Here is a 17029-nt window from a genome sequence, read left to right on the forward strand (position 1 = left end):
TAATTCCATCAAAACCTCTAAAATAATCCTCCCAGTGGAGTGGCGTAGTGGTTAAGGCTGCAGCCTCAGCACCCCGAGTTAGCAGGTTCAAGAATAGCCTTACTGGGGTTAGACCAATGGTCCATCAAGCCCAGAAGCCTATTCTCATGGTGGCCAATCCAGGCCACTAGAACCTAGCCAAAACCCAAAAGAGGGGCAACATTCCAAGCTACCGATTCAGGGCAAGCAGAGGCTTCCCCTATGTCTTAACAGACTATTGATTTTTCCTCCAGGAATTTGTCCAAACCTTTCTTAAAACCAGCTACGATATCCGCTTTTACCTGAATGTAAATCGCTTAGGCTATAAGTGGTGTATAAAAAACTAAAAATAAAATAAATTTAGTAAAGATATAAAGGACTAGACAAATTTGTATAGCATAGGTGGTATAATCAACCCACTTAACCTATTTACAACAAAACCCACAAACTTAAGAAGTTATTTTAGTATAGACCATATTCTGTTTCCAACACCTTGTTTTCATTCAATGAGTCAAGTTTTGGTTAGCATAAGAGTTTTTCGTATAAATATGACCAAGCTATGTAAACATAACATTTAGACTAGTTCTTCCTGGTTTAAGTGTTCTTACCATATAGCTAGAAAGGCAGGAAAAAAAAAGATTAACAAGACTAAGAATGTTATAATGCCTCTGTATCGCTCCATGGTGTGACCTCACCTAGAGTATTGCATTCAATTCTGGTCTCCTTATCTCAAGAAAGATATAGTGGCGCTAGAAAAGGTTCAAAGAAGAGCGACCAAGATGATAAACGGGATGGAATTCCTCTCGTATGAGGAAAGAACATAAGAACTGCCGCTGCTGGGTCACACCAGTGGTCCATCGTGCCCAGTGCCCTAAATGAGACTAGCCTTACCTGTGTATGTTCCAGTTCAGTAGGAACTTATCTAACTTTGTCTTGAATCCCTGGAGGGTGTTTTCCCCTATGACAGACTCCGGAAGAGCATCCCAGCTCTCCACCACCCTCTGAGTGAAGAACTTCCTTACATTTGTACGGAATCTATCCCCTTTTAACTTCAGAGAGTGCCCTCTTGTTCTCTCTACCTTGGAGAGGGTGAACAATCTGTCTATCTACTAAGTCTATTCTCTTCATTATTTTGAATGTTTCAATTATGTCCCCTCTCAGCCTCCTCTTTTCAAGGGAGAAGAGGCCCAGTTTCTCTAACCTCTCACTGTATGGCAACTCCTCCAGCCCCTTAACCATTTTAGTAGCTCTTCTCTGGACCCTTTTGAGTAGTACCGTGTCCTTCTTCATGTACGGCAACCAGTGCTGGACGCAGTATTCCAGGTGGGGGGCGTACCATGGCCCGGTACAGCGGCATGATAACCTTCTCCAATCTTTTTGTAATCCCCTTCTTAATCATTCCTAGCATTCTTTTCACCCTTTTTGCAGCCACTGCGCGGATGGCTTCATTGACTTGTCGACCAATACTCCCAAGTCTCTTTCCTGGGGGTCTTTCAGAGTATCGCACCAGACATCTTGTATTCGTGTATAAGATTTGTTACCAATATGCATCACCTTACACATATTTACATTAACCATGTCGCAGCCCATTTCTCAAGTGTGTTTATCCTACAGATGTTCACGATCCTGAGTCTTCACTATTTTGAATAGCTTTGCATTGTCCGCAAATTTAATCACCCTCGCTCGTCGTACCAATTTCCAGGTCGTTTATAAATATGTTGTACACGAGTCCAAACACCGAACCCTGCGGCACTCCTCTCGTGACGCTTTTCCAGTCCGAGTATTGTCCGTTTACCCCACTCTGTTTCCTCTCTGCCAGTTTTTAATCCACATGAGTATTTCACACCCTCGATTCCATGGCTTGCAATTTTTCGAACTAGTCGTTCATGCAGGACCTTCTCGAACGCCTTCTGAAAATCCAGATATACAATGTCGACCGGCTCACCCATGTCTATCTGCTTGTTTCCTCCCTTGAAGAAGTGCAGCAAGTTTGTCAAGCAAGATTTTCCCTTGCTGAAACTGTGCTGGCTGGTCCTCAGATTGTGTCCATCAAGGTGATCAATGATGCGGTCTTTATCAGCGCCTCTACTATCTTTCCTGGTACCGAGGTCAGACTTGGCCTGTAGTTTCCTGGATCTCCCCTCGAACCTTTCTTGAAGATTGGTTTAACATTCGCCACTTTCCAGTCTTCCGGAATCTTTCCCGTTTTGATCGACAGATTGGCTATTAGTTGACTCAGTTCAGCTATAGCCCCTTTCAGGAAACGTCCATAGTCCGTTATTGAGAAAGACATGGGAAAAGCCATTGCTTGTTCTGGATCGGTAGCATGTAATGTTGCTACTCCTTGGATTTTGGCCAGGTACTAGGGACCTGGATTGGCCACTGTGAGAACGGGCTACTGGGCTTGATGGACCATTGGTCTGACCCAGTAAGGCTATTCTTATATTCTTACATCATTCCATCTGTTCTTTAGCTATCTGCACAAATTACTGCGTTTCCTGTACATGTCATATTCCTTCTTGACTACTATAACACCGTCTATACCGATGTTACTTGTGCCTCACTTGGCCATCTTCAGACAAAATGAGAGACACTGCCATCTGGATCTTCTGTCATGCCAAAATGCTTTCATTATACCCTTATTTATTCAGCGCCGATGGTTGCCTATAAAGTTAGAATATAGTTAGTCCTCTCCCTTATAGGGCTTTTATACAGGCTGCCTGTCCTACCTTACACATTTCTCATACATTACATTAGTATTTATGGATCACTAAAATGCCCCAGTTCATTAGATTTACAATTTAGAAGTCTGGCCATGTCCAGGATTTACATTATTTCTTTAGGGTTCATGACATCTTGGTTTGCGTTTATGTAGGCCTATATGAAGGGCTAGCCCCAGTCAGAGATCAAATACTATCCCTGCAAATATTCCTACCTCTGGTTTACCAATGACTTAACTAAAAAAGAGAACCAAGGAAGGCGGAAAGAAAATGATACAATCTAGGCTTAACAGCGATAGGTCTAAATGGAAGGAATTGCATGCAGAATATAAAAATCCACCCTAGAGGCTAAAGAGATATACTATTCCCAACAACTATTAAAGACCCAACAGATCAAAAACCCTTTCTAAACTAACTAAAAAGATACTCAACGTCACAAGGAGACAACCAATGCCTTAACACCGAACTCTATGGCGAAACACTGACTACTTTGCTGACAAAGTAGATAAAATACAGTCTCACCTCGACTCTACCACATTAGACATTGTTCCTCCTGCGACTCAGACAAGATAATTAAAACCAACTGGAAACCTAACTCACTTTGAAACTGTCTCCCACAACAATCGCCAAGATACTAGATGCTATTCACCCTTCCAGATCCAACCTGGTCCCCTGTCCGCCACACCTCCTAGTGGCTGTGAAAGATGCCTTTGTAGACTCCATCCTTCCTCTCTACGAAACAGGCATAGTGCCTGCAAAATGGAAGTCAGCAAACAGACCGATCTTGAAAAAAACCCACACTCAACCTCAACGTGACCCCGCAACTTTAGACCTGTCTTCAACCTACCCTTCATCTCTAAGATCCTGGTAAAAACAGCGTTAAACTAATTACAACTCCTTCATTGACAAACAAAAAGCCCTATTCGCCTTCAAATCGCGATTCAGAAAATTCCATAGGACTGAAATTGTCCTTCAACATCGACAACTGCTGGAAACTCATGGATAATGTCCTCCTTCTGGTACTGCTGGATTTCAGCGTAGCGTTCGACACTACTGACCATACTCTCCTCATTGTGTAGCTCTCTGAAATTGGAATTGGACACACTTATGATGGTTCATCTCGTTTCTGAATAATAGATCCCAAAGCATACTGCTCAACCATGCGTTATTGAAACCGATCAAATATGATGTTCCGCAGGGGGCTCTACTATCCCCCCTATTTGATCTCTACATTAGATCAGTACTAGACATAACCTTCAAGTACAGATTAATGCATTTGTGGATGACATCCAACTATACCTACCACTAGGAAAAACCCGTAACGCCCAGCTTGTGAAACTCCAAAAATGCCTCGGGACCATAACTGCGAAGGGCCACACACTCACTCACATGCACAAGGTGCATTTCTGATGACTGCGTGCCGCAACCTGAACCATTAATACAGCCTCAGTGTCTTTGGGCGACTTCAATTAGGGGTTGTGGAAGGAACAAAGAATATGTTCCCTATCTACCTCAGTATGTTAGGATGAGAAAGCCGGTTCATAAGCTGCACCTCCTTCAGCATGTTTGCTCTGTTACTGCTCAGCTTGTTCATCTTCAGAGCCATTACTTGGTCTGATGCTCTGTGACGCACCTAAAAAAACAAACAAAGATGAATGTGTGCATCCCAAGCCCATCAAAACAGTAATACCACTCTAGTGTCTCTTTAAAGTAGTATGTAAACAGGTATCATGGAAGCAGTCCACAGATCACACTTCAATACCTGAGAGGATCAGGAAGAACAAGTGCCTTTATATAATATAAGCAGAACAGTTCACTGTGCATGGGTCAAGCCAAGTAATACAGTTACTCAGCCATCATCTACATCTAAAAGTCTATGCTCTGTTGGATTCCAGAAAGACACTGCAGCCTTCTCACCTCCATAAGGGCTAATTCTGGGCAGCATACTTTGTGAGGGTGAAGAGTGAGACAGCAGAAGATTCTTCCAACCGAAGTAGGTACTTGGCATCCAAACAAATACCAGTTCATTAAAAATAATCATTACCAACCTATAAAAATGGATAATGCCAGGTGTGTTCTGCACTGGTTTAGCTTCTTGCCTGGCTAAATTATGCAGAGAGTTAAACCTTCCTGGGTCTGCTTGTTTTTCTATTGATAGTTAAACCATAACATTCCCAATGGGGGGGGCGTGGCTTTGAGGCGTATCGGGATGGTAGGGTGATCGATGAGCTCTGCGGAGTCAGGCTAATTATAATATAAGCTGTCAAAGTTCTGTAAGTCACATCAGAAGAGTTTTTTTTTTTTTATAGCAGAATGGCTTCGGGAAACAATGTAAAAGTGTTTCAGCGGGAACAGAATCAGGAAGTGTCAAAAGGTCAAAGTTGGAGCCGACATCTCCTTCATTGGTTCCGCTTCCAACGGAAGAAATTGAAAACAGAGATCTCATGAAGGAGCTACAGCTGATAAAGGAGACAGTTTTAAACAATGTGAAAAATATACAAGAAATGAAAGAGGAGGTAGCGAATTTGACAAAGAGAATGCAAGTAGTTGATATTAAGATTGAGCATATGGAAAAACGTTTGGAGCGAACTGAGGCAGAAGTACTGCAGTATAAAAAAAGATCATAAGGAGATAGTTATTGAAGATTTATCTAACTGTGAAAGACTAAGTAATTTAATGGTGCTTGGGTTACCAGAGGGGATAGAAAAAAATGATCCGATAGCCTTTCTTGTAAATTTATTACTGAAAATTCTACCGATTCAAAGCAAATATCCATTGGAACTGGAAAGGGCACATAGGGATCTGATAAGAAGATCTAATAATCAGAAAGGGCCGCGTCCATTGATTTTTAAAATGCTCCGATCAACAGGTTACTGAAATTATTAAATTGGCTAAAGAAAATAAAAATCTCAAATGTCAAGATTCAAAGATTCACATAGTACAGGATTTTGCGAAAGTGACAACTTGCAAAAGGAAACAGCTGTTAGATTTGCACCCACAATTAAGAGCATTAGGAGCTAGATATGGCTTAATTTACCCGGCAATTTATGCGGGTAACTTATGAAAATAAGACCTTGAACTTTGAAGATTCAGCAAAGCTGAAGGAGTTCTTAGATCAGTGCGAGCTGCCTATGGCTACATAAGAATGAAGCTGGGGATATATATCTTCTTCCTTTTCTTTATTTAGTCTCAACATTTTAGTTTGTTTTTGTTGATTTGATTAGAAGATTATCTAAAGCAGCGTTTTTCAACCGCTGTTCCGCGGCACACTAGTGTGCCGCGAGATGTTGCCTGGTGTGCCGTACGGTCAGGGCCGCCATCAGGGCAGTACCACCAGTCTAGGGAGAGGGGCGGTCCGCCCCACGTGGACAGGAGAGAGCTGGACGGGGGACCCGCGGAGTTCAATACATCTCGAGCCGCGAGGCTCGTCTTCTGTCCTGCCTGCCCTGCAGCTAACATATAGCCGATCGCAAGCGTTCCCCGATGTCAGCGCTGACGTCGGAGGGAGGGCTTAAGCAAAGCCTGCCCTCCGACGTCAGCGCTGACGTCGGAGAATACTTCCGTTCGGCTATTTGTGCGCGGCAGGGCAGGCAGGAAGCAGAAGACAAGCCTCGCGGCTTGAGCTTCGTTTTGCTGAGAAAGTTGCAAAGATGGGCTGGGAGGCAAACACGGAACACAAAAGGGGGGAGGGAGTGCGTTTGGACACAAGGCATGAACTTGGGAGAGAGGAAGGGAGGGAAAGAGATGCTGAGGTGGGGGAGGGAATGGGTTTTTGGACACAGAAGGCATGGACTTGGGAGAGAGGAAGGGAGGGAAAGAGATGCTGAGGGGGGGGAGGGAATGCGTTTTTGGACACAGAAATGGACTTGGGAGAGAGGAAGGGAGGGAAAGAGATGCTGAGGTGGGGAGGGAATGCGTTTTTGGACACAGAAGAAATGGACTTGGGAGAGAGGAAGGGAGGGAATGAGTGTTTGGAGACAGAAGGCATGGACTTTGGAGAGAGGAAGGGAGGGAAAGAGATGGTTGTGTACACGGGGAATAGAAGAAAGGAGAATTTTTGGTCATAGGGAGGGAGTGAGGTACAGATAGTGGCATACCAGGGTGGGGGGGGGGGGCGGTCTGCCCCACCCCGGGTTTACGTCCCAAGGGGGTGCACAGCTGGCCACCCTCCAGTGTTGTCCCTAGGCCGGCAAACTGCGGCTCTTTAGCCACTTGAGTGCCACCGCCGCCAACGGTGTTGTTGGCGGTGGCAGCATTATAAAATACTTTCTTTGTGTTTATTTGATTCCTATTCAAGAGAATTACTTTATATATAGTCAATATAGGCACAGAGTTAAATTTTTTAACATTTTCTAATGGTGGTGTGCCTCGTGATTTTTTTCATGAAACAAGTGTGCCTTTGCCCAAAAAAGGTTGAAAAACACTGATCTAAAGTATAAAGCCAAAGCTCTTTAATCGGGCAATTTACAGTTAAAATTTGAATCGGCCCAGCATTCTGACAAAGTCACGCAGACACTTGGAGCAGTTACATGGGAAAAGGCTGCTTACAAAAAGCTTTTAAAAGGTGACCTTTCCTTATGCCAGAATTGGGTCTAATAAATATGAACATGGATTACATTGTGAATATGTAAAATTCTTAATTTCCTGTCTGGTCGGAAAGAAGAATTTAACATAATGACACTCCTCTGATTTGATGGTGGTATATGTTAAATTCAGAATATCGGATGGATCTGTAAGAGAAGGTTTTCACACAGGCTCTGCACATTGCACATGAAGGGGTCTGTAGGTGAGCTCCAGAGGACAAAAATAAAAAGATATAATGCAAAGGGGAGAAGTAGACTGTGAAGGAGTTTTGTTTACATCTCTTGGATTGCAGTTGTTTAAAGGAAGTACTGTATGATTTGAAGTCCTATACCTGGCAAGAATATCAAATTATATGCAAATTTGATATATGGCTTGATAAGCTGTGGGATATTTCTACAGTATAGTGGGAAGTGAATGATTTAGGGTACTGAACTATGACTGGAATAAGTGCCTGTATGATACAGCCTGATTCTTATTTTGCACCCTACTTTTCAATTTGCTTCCCATTGAACTTAATGGATTTATGTGTGCAGTTAGGTCGGCGAATGGTGCTGTATGGGATTTCTGCACACTGCACCTTGAGACAGAGATTTGCTGAAGTCAAATTCAGAAATTCAACATAATAGCTGCATGATGGACTTTCATGAGAAAAAAATTTTGTGACCTGTCATGTTTTATAGTACTTTGGATTAGTATATATAGATACTGTAGTGTGCAAAATGGATACATTATTGATGAAGCCTTCTGAGTGTGCCTCCAGATCTGCATGCAGAGAAGATCTTTTGAAGAAAGTGAGATTATGGTGATGGACAGTAGGATTGAGCTGAGCAGTGACTTCAATATTTGGAATATATTGGGCTATGATCCAAGTTATGTGATAAAGTAACATAGTAACATAGTAACATAGTAGATGACGGCAGATAAAGACCCGAATGGTCCATCTAGTCTGCCCAACCTGATTCAATTTAAAATTTTTTTATTTTTTATTTTTTTCTTCTTAGCTATTTCTGGGCGAGAATCCAAAGCTTTACCCGGTACTGTGCTTGGGTTCCAACTGCCGAAATCTCTGTTAAGACTTACTCCAGCCCATCTACACCCTCCCAGCCATTGAAGCCCTCCCCTGCCCATCCTCCTCCAAACGGCCATACACAGACACAGACCGTACAAGTCTGCCCAGTAAGTGGCCTAGTTCAATCTTTAATATTATTTTCTGATTCTAAATCTTCTGTGTTCATCCCACGCTTCTTTGAACTCAGTCACAGTTTTACTCTCCACCACCTCTCTCGGGAGCGCATTCCAGGCATCCACCACCCTCTCCGTAAAGTAGAATTTCCTAACATTGCCCCTGAATCTACCATCCCTCAACCTCAAATTATGTCCTCTGGTTTTACCATTTTCCTTTCTCTGGAAAATATTTTGTTCTACGTTAATACCCTTTAAGTATTTGAACGTCTGAATCATATCTCCCCTGTCTCTCCTTTCCTCTAGGGTATACATATTCAGGGCTTCCAGTCTCTCCTCATATGTCTTCTGGTGCAAGCCTCCTATCATTTTCGTCGCCCTCCTCTGGACCGCCTCAAGTCTTCTTACGTCTTTCGCCAGATACGGTCTCCAAAACTGAACACAATACTCCAAGTGGGGCCTCACCAATGACCTGTACAGGGGCATCAACACCTTCTTTCTTCTACTGACTACGCCTCTCTTTATACAGCCCAGAATCCTTCTGGCAGCAGCCACTGCCTTGTCACACTGTTTTTTCGCCTTTAGATCTTCGGACACTATCACCCCAAGGTCCCTCTCCCCGTCCGTGCATATCAGCTTCTCTCCTCCCAGCATATACGGTTCCTTCCTATTATTAATCCCCAAATGCATTTACTCTGCATTTCTTTGCATTGAATTTTAGTTGCCAGGCATTAGACCATTCCTCTAACTTTTGCAGATCCTTTTTCATATTTTTCCACTCCCTCTTCGGTGTCTACTCTGTTACAAATCTTGGTATCATCTGCAAAAAGGCACACTTTTCCTTCTAACCCTTCAGCAATGTCACTTACATACATATTGAACAGGATTGGCCCCAGCACCGAACCCTGAGGGACTCCACTAGTCACCTTTCCTTCCTTCGAGCGACTTCCATTAACCACCACCCTCTGGCGTCTGTCCGACAGCCAGTTTCTGACCCAGTTCACCACTTTGGGTCCTAACTTCAGCCCTTCAAGTTTGTTCAACAGCCTCCTATGAGGAACTGTATCAAAGGCTTTGCTGAAATCCAAATAAATTACATCTAGCATATGTCCTCGATCCAGCTCTCTGGTCACCCAATCAAAAAATTCAATCAGGTTCGTTTGGCACGATTTACCTTTTGTAAAGCCATGTTGCCTCGGATCCTGTAACCCATTAGATTCAAGGAAATACACTATCCTTTCTTTCAGCAACACTTCCATTATTTTTCCAACAACTGAAGTGAGGCTCACCGGCCTGTAGTTTCCTGCTTCATCCCTGTGACCACTTTTATGAATAGGGACCACATCCGCTCTCCTCCAATCCCCAGGAATCACTCCCGTCTCCAGAGATTTGTTGAACAAGTCTTTAATAGGACTCGCCAGAACCTCTCTGAGTTCCCTTAGTATCCTGGGATGGATCCCGTCTGGTCCCATCGCTTTGTCCACCTTCAGTTTTTCAAGTTGCTCATAAACACCCTCCTCCGTGAAGTCTGTATGATGTTATCATAAGATGATTGATAGATGGGAAATTGTTGGTTTGTAAGTGTCAAAAATGTACTTATTTGAGGTAATTGGGTTTTATTTTATGTAAGTGTATGATAATGTGGAGAGGATGAATAATATAATTTTATTTGTTATTTTCTTTTCGGAATGTGTATTAAGAGTATTCTTAAAAAAAAAATAAAAGTAATATAATTTAAATGTCTCCTTTTCTTTTAATAAGGGACTTACATTTTATTATTAAGAAGCTTAGTTTAGTTACTAAAAGGTTTAGATATAGCCTGAGTGGAGTTTTCGTTTACTTGATCTTGCATGTGCGTTTCAAAGTTTGCATTATTAATATGGGTGGGATGGGGTGGTTGTGGGAGGGGTCTGGGAGAGGGGAAAGGGTTTAATTTTGATTTTCAGTGTGGGGAAAAGGATTATATAGTAGTTATTTTGTGGATATGTGTGGGTATTGTGTTTAATCAATATAATGGGTTTTAAAATTCTTTCTTTGAATGTTAATGGCCTCAACCATCCAATTAAAAAGAAAAAAAAGACGTTATTATACTTAACAGCAGAATGCGGATATTTGCTTTATCCAAGAGACTCACCTGTCTGGTGAGGAATCTAAAAATTAGTGAGTAATTGGGTGAAGGATTGTTTTTTTGCACCTGCGGCAGGGAAAAAAGCTGGAGTAGCTATCCTAATTCATAAAAAATGCTCTGCAGCATTTAAATGGTGGCTGCAGATCCTTTAGGTAGGTGGTTTGTATATTGACATGAGCATGGGTAATACTACTGTGGCGCTTTTTAATGTGTATGCCCCTAATTCAAACCAAATTGAGTTTAAGACTCTGCAACAGATAGTTTTACCACTGGCTGCTAGTAATTTAGTAGTGGCGGGGGACTTTACATAGAAACATAGAAAAAAGCAGCAGAAAAGGGCTATAGCCCACCAAATCTGCCCATTCCAAGTATCCACCTCCCCTGAATTTACTCCCTTAAAGATCCCCGTGAGTATCCCATTTTCTCTTAAAATCCGTCCGCTGCTGGCCTTTATCACCTGGAGTGGGAGTCTGTTCCAATGATCCACTACTCTTTCGGTGAAGAAGTACTTCCTGGAGTTGCCATGAAACTTCCCTCCCCTGATTTTCAGCGGATGCCCTCTGGTGGTCGAGGGTCCCATAAGCCAGAAGATATCATCTTCCGACGTGATGTACTTATATGTTTCATCATATCTCCCCGTTCTCTTCTTTCCTCAGTGAGTACAGCCGCAATTTTTTTAATCTTTCTTCATACGTGAGATCCTTGAGCCCCAAGACCATCCTGGTGACCGTATCGCTTGAACCGACTCGATCCTCAGCACGTCCTTTCGGTAGTGTGGTCTCCAAAACTGAATACAGTACTCAAGTGAGGCCTCACCATGGCTCTGTACAACGGCATCATAACTTCAGGTCTCCTGCTGACGAAACCTCTGCAGATACACCCCCATCATTTGTCTTGCCCTGGAGGAAGCCTTCTCCACTTGATTGCAACCTTCATGTCCTCACTAATGATCACCCTAGGTCTCGTTCCACCGTGGTCCTAACCAAGGTCTCACCATTTAGTACATAGTTCTAACGCGGGTTTCTCTTACCCAGGTGCATTATCTTGCATTTTTAGCATTGAAGCCTAGCTGCCAAAGTAGTTGACCATTGTTCCAGCAACAGTAGGTCGTGTGCCATATTATCAGGTAATAAGCTTTTGCCTACTATGTTGCAAAGTTTGGCATCATCGGCGAACAGCGATACCCTTCCTCTAAGTCCTTACGTCATATCTCTTATGCAATAAGTTAAATAGAATCGGCCCAGGACCGAGCCCTGCGGCACTCCACTGATCACGTCCGATGCTTCGGATGGGGTACCATTCACCACCACCTTCTGAAGTCTACCGCTCAGCCAATCCCCAACCCATGTAGTTAGAGTGTCTCCTAATCCTATCGATTTCAGCTTGTTCAGTAATCTTCGATGAGGGACGCTATCAAATGCTTTACTGAAGTCCAAATATACCACGTCCAGTGACTCTCCGGTGTCCAGTTGTCTAGTAACCCAGTCAAAAAAGCTAATCAGATTAGATTGGCAGGATCTACCCTGGGTGAACCTGTGTTGGTGTGGATCACGCAGTTTTTCTTCGTCTAGGATTGTGTCAAGATTCTGTTTGATCAGTGTTTCCATGAGGTTTACACACTATAGACGTGAGACTCACTGGTCTGTATTTTGCTGTCTCTGTCCTGCAGCCCTTTTTTGTGGAGTGGGATTACGTTGGCGGTTTTCTCCAGTCCAAGGGGACCCTTCCTGTGCTTAGAGAAAGATTGAAAAGAACAGATAATGGTTCTGCCAGAACTTTCCCTTAACTCCCTGAGCATTCTGGGGTGTAGGTTATCCGGTCCCATGGCTTTGTTTACTTTGAGTCTGATAGTTCGTCATAGACGCTACTGGGCGTAAATTTGAAATCTTGAACGGGTCTTTTCTGGTTATCTCCCGTCTGCAGCTGTGGACCAGCTCCCGGCGCTTCGCGGGTGAACACTGAACAGAAGTATTTGTTTAGTAGTTCTGCCTTCTCGGAATCTGATTCCGCAAAGGAGATGATTGGAAATGCTGGCCCCTGGCAACTAGTAACATCCTCTACGGGCAAGCGAAGTAAACCCACCTCATTCTCACTCTCTTCTTCTTCTCTTCAACAGGATAGCCGTTCATCAATACCACAGCTAACTCTCAGAAATAGATTTCAGATCTTACAGGATGGAACCACCGAGGAAATAGCAGAAGGGACTCATGAGGATACCCAGCTCACAACGTCAAATCCAGAACATGCAGACCGGCCCCCTCGAAAGGAACGAAGAGTGGTAGTCATTGGTGACTCCATGCTAAGGGGCACCGAGGGACCAATTTGCAGGCCTAATTTGCAGTCAAGAGATGTCTGCTGTCTCCCTGGAGCCAGGATCCAGGATATTACCACTAGCCTAGACAAAATTCTAAAACCTAATGATCATTTTCCCATGTTTCTCATCCATGTAGGCACAAACGACACTGCTAGGAATGCCACAGAGAACATCCCCAGAGATTTTGGAGCGCTGGGAAAGAAGTTGAAGCAGATAGGAGCACAGGTGGTCTTTTCATCAATTCTTCCAGTAAGAAACAAAGGCAGAGCTAGAGAAGAGCGTATTCAACGGACTAACGAATGGCTCCGAGAATGGTGCATAGAAATGAACTTTGGATTCCTAAACCACGGCGAGACGCTCCAGGGACAACAAGGACCAGACGGACTCCACCTAACCAGAAGAGGTAGAAACGTATTTGGACATCGATTGGCCCGCCTACTCCATAGGGCTTTAAACTAGGTAAGTTGGGGGGGAGGGTACATACTTATATCCCAGAGCAGTAAGAAACCACCCTGAGGAGGCAAGTCGCACTCACACTACCAAGTCTAAGGTAAATACCAATGATATCCACAATAATTCAGGGAGAAATATCACTGATAATTTAGGAGCCACACTAGCTCGTAAAGGAATCTCTTCACAGATATGGAGGGCTATGTATGTTAATGCACACAGCTTGGGCAATAAAATTCTAGCATTAGAGACTGAGATAACAAACGCCGATCTTGACGTGATAGCGATATCCGAAACCTGGTTCACGGAATCGCATGGGTGGGATATGGTTATACCAGGGTACAACCTACTTCGTTGCGACCGAGAGGGTAAATTGGGAGGAGGGAGGAGGAGTAGCGCTATACACTAAGGAAAGCATCAAAACCACCAGAATCACAGATGTTAGATACACCGGGGAATCCCTCTGGGTGAACCTGGCCAGAGGGAATGAAAAATGCCTATACCTTGGGGTGATATATAGACCTCCCAGGCAACAGGAGGACAAAGACATGGAATTAATCGAGGACATAGAGAACATCACACTGCGCGGGGACACAGTAATGCTAGGAGACTTTAACATGCCAGATGCATATTGGAACACACTCTCCGCGACTACGGGTAGCAGCAAAAGAATATTAACCTCCATAAAGGGTGCACGTCTCAAGCAATTGGTATTGGAGCCCACCAGGGACAAGGCATTACTAGACCTAGTTCTCACCAACGGAGATAGTGTCACGGAAGTCTCAGTAGGAGACACACTGGCCTCCAGCGACCATAATATGGTATGGCTCAACCTCAAGAAAGGTTTCCCTAAGACAAACACAGCAACAAGGGTTCTCAACTTTAGAGGCACAGACTTCAACCGCATGGGAGATTTTGTCCATCAGGAGCTACATAAACAAGCAATATCTGACAATGTGGAGGATATGTGGTCGTCTCTGAAGTCCATCCTACACGAAGCAACAGACCGATACATAAAGACAGTAAGTAAACGCAGGAGAAACAAAAGACCCCAATGGTTCAGTAAAGAAATTTCAGACCTAGTTAAACAGAAAAAAAAGACGCATTTATCACCTACAAACATTTAGGCAGAGAGGGGGTGAAAGAGGACTATCTAGACAGATCTAAAGCTGTCAAAACAGCAGTCAGAGAAGCCAAACTCCGAATGGAGGAAGAGCTAGCATGGAAAATTAAGAAAGGGGATAAATCTTTCTTCAGCTATATTAGTGACAGGAAAAGAAACAAAGATGGGATAGTACGCCTGAAGCAATCGGACGGTCCTTTGTTAGATAAAAACCTAGTAGAATTATGAAGTCATTAGGTTTAGACAATTTTGTAAATTCCTGTAATTTAAATATGTCCGCTGCGGGGCTCCGTCGGTGACATCACCCATGTGTGGGAATATGCTGCCTGCTTGTCCTGGGATAAAGAGTTTTACCTCATGCAAAATTGTCATTTCTTTAATAAGGCATTAACTATTTTTTCTGCGGCCCTCCAAGTACCTACAAATCCAAAATGTGGCCCCACAAAGGGTTTGAGTTTGAGACCACTGGATTAGAGGGATGTATACAGTTTTTAGAAAAGTTAAAACATTCTTGTTTAAGAAATTGTCGTGAATATTAATGCTATATTTTGTTTGTAACTGTCATTATGTTCTAACTGGGTTGTCATCAGAATTTTACATTTCTGTTACCTGCTTTGAATTCGTAAGGGCTTTGGCAGAATACAAAAAGTTTTGAATATAATGTAATATAAATTACACCTTCTTCAATCTAATATACAGCACTGGAGTACCATAAGATCACCAGTTCCCAAACTAGGAGTCATGACTTCATATGGGGTGGGGGTGTCAGAATAAAAAGAAAAATATAGCAGCCTGCACAGACTGTAGCAATGTAAACTAACACTGCCAGTTAGCCTTGAGCAGAGGCACAGGAGGAAGGAAGAGGTTGGGGGTCAGTGAAGAGGACCAGCAAGAACTCTTAAGAACATAAGAAGTTGCCTCTGCCTGGTCAGACCAAAGGTCCATCGCGCCCAGCAGTCTGCACCACAGCGGCCCATCAGGTCCATGACCTGTAAGGCGGTCATTGTCTAAGCCCTTTAATCCCTCTCATTTTTTTCTATCGATACTCTTTTTATAACCTGCCTCTACTTCTATCTGTATCCCTCAATCCCCTTATCCTTCAGGAATTTATCCAATCCTTCCTTGAAACCCCATAGTGTACTTTGTCCTATCACAACCTCAGGAAGCGCATTCCAGGTGTCCACCACCCTCTGAGTGAAAAAGAACTTCCTAGCATTGGTTTTAAACCTGTCCCCTTTCAGTTTCTCTGAGTGCCCCCTTGTACATGTGGTTCCCAATAGCCTGAAGAATCTGTCCCTTTCTACCTTCTCTATACCTTCCTGTTTATATCCAACCCAGACAGGAAGGGTGACATTTTGCAATGAGCTGTGGATTGATGCAGCAGTAATTTGCCTAATCATTTGCAACATACTGCAGTATTTTGGGGTAGAATTAGTACCCTGAGCCAGCTCTACCTTCCTGCATTGTCCCCTTGGCTGCCAAAAGGAGTTAACATACTGACTGAAAGAGTATGCAAATTTTTTCACTTAAACATTTACCATTTCCTTATGTTGAATCTGTAAAGAGAAACTACAAATAACATAAAATTGAACTATCCTGTGTAGGGTTAACCCATATACTTTATGTGGTTCATTATTGATTGCTAGGTTAAGAAGTGGATAAAAATCCATGATTTAAAAAAAAAAAAAATAAATAAAATCATTTAAATAAAATTCTTTAAGGAAAAAAAAAAACCTAAACAGTTTAAGATTATCCATGAAGTTAGTCCTCATGAAATAAGGATTAGTTTTTAAAATTGTGTAACATAAGGCTGTATATTTATGCAATGTTAAATTTTTTGTTAAGTGAATTCCATTAATAGGCAGCTTTTTCTATCTAGAAGATACTCTTTCTAAAAATAGTAGGACTAAGGGCTAGGACTAAGTGATGAAGCAACAAAGTAGTAGATATAAAACAAACCAGAGAAAATATTTCTTCACTCAATACTTAAACTCCTAAGTCTACTAAATATCAACCAAGTACCCCGCCCAAGACATCATAATAGTACTAACGATAATGCAATTTTCTCCATCCATTTTTCATACACACACAATATAATCTTAATACATAATGGTGACCACAAAATTAAACAGAGGCCAATCAAATTTTGGTTTCAGTTATGGTGCCTAAACTGGTTCCAATCCTTTTTCTGCCTGGTTTCACTGAAAAGGCTACAGCCAGGGTTTCTGCCAAAATTGATCATGTGTTTTCAGTTGAAGCAGATAAGGACAAAGCCCAAATTATCTTCTTCTCTTCCCACCTGTAGGTGTCCCCTTGGCCTTAATTTACAATCCCCGGCATTCTAGAGATAGTCAGGGCAGGAGTGACTGGCAGAAATTTTGTGAGACTGCCACAAGAGCCATTTTGAGAGCAGAGCCAGTATGGGCATCACTCATGCCTAGACTACACCACAAGGGATTATACAGTACTCTTGGGCAGGGGGGGAAGGAAGATACTTTCTGCATTTTTTG

At 42.9% G+C, this 17029-nt stretch overlaps 1 protein-coding gene across 5 annotated transcripts in view; it reads right to left on the reverse strand.

Annotated features, from left to right (window-relative positions):
- Nucleotides 1-17029, reverse strand: part of TESK2 (testis associated actin remodelling kinase 2) — a 146776-nt gene that overhangs the window by 110049 nt on the left and 19698 nt on the right. For all 5 annotated transcript variants that reach the window (XM_033916665.1, XM_033916660.1, XM_033916663.1 and 2 more), the window contains exon 3: nucleotides 4250-4371. In XM_033916665.1, the coding sequence (XP_033772556.1) occupies nucleotides 4250-4371 (122 nt within the window). The remainder of the gene's footprint in view (nucleotides 1-4249; nucleotides 4372-17029) is intronic.

Source organism: Geotrypetes seraphini, chromosome 12 (assembly GCF_902459505.1).
Source record: "Geotrypetes seraphini chromosome 12, aGeoSer1.1, whole genome shotgun sequence".
Taxonomy (NCBI): domain Eukaryota; kingdom Metazoa; phylum Chordata; class Amphibia; order Gymnophiona; family Dermophiidae; genus Geotrypetes; species Geotrypetes seraphini.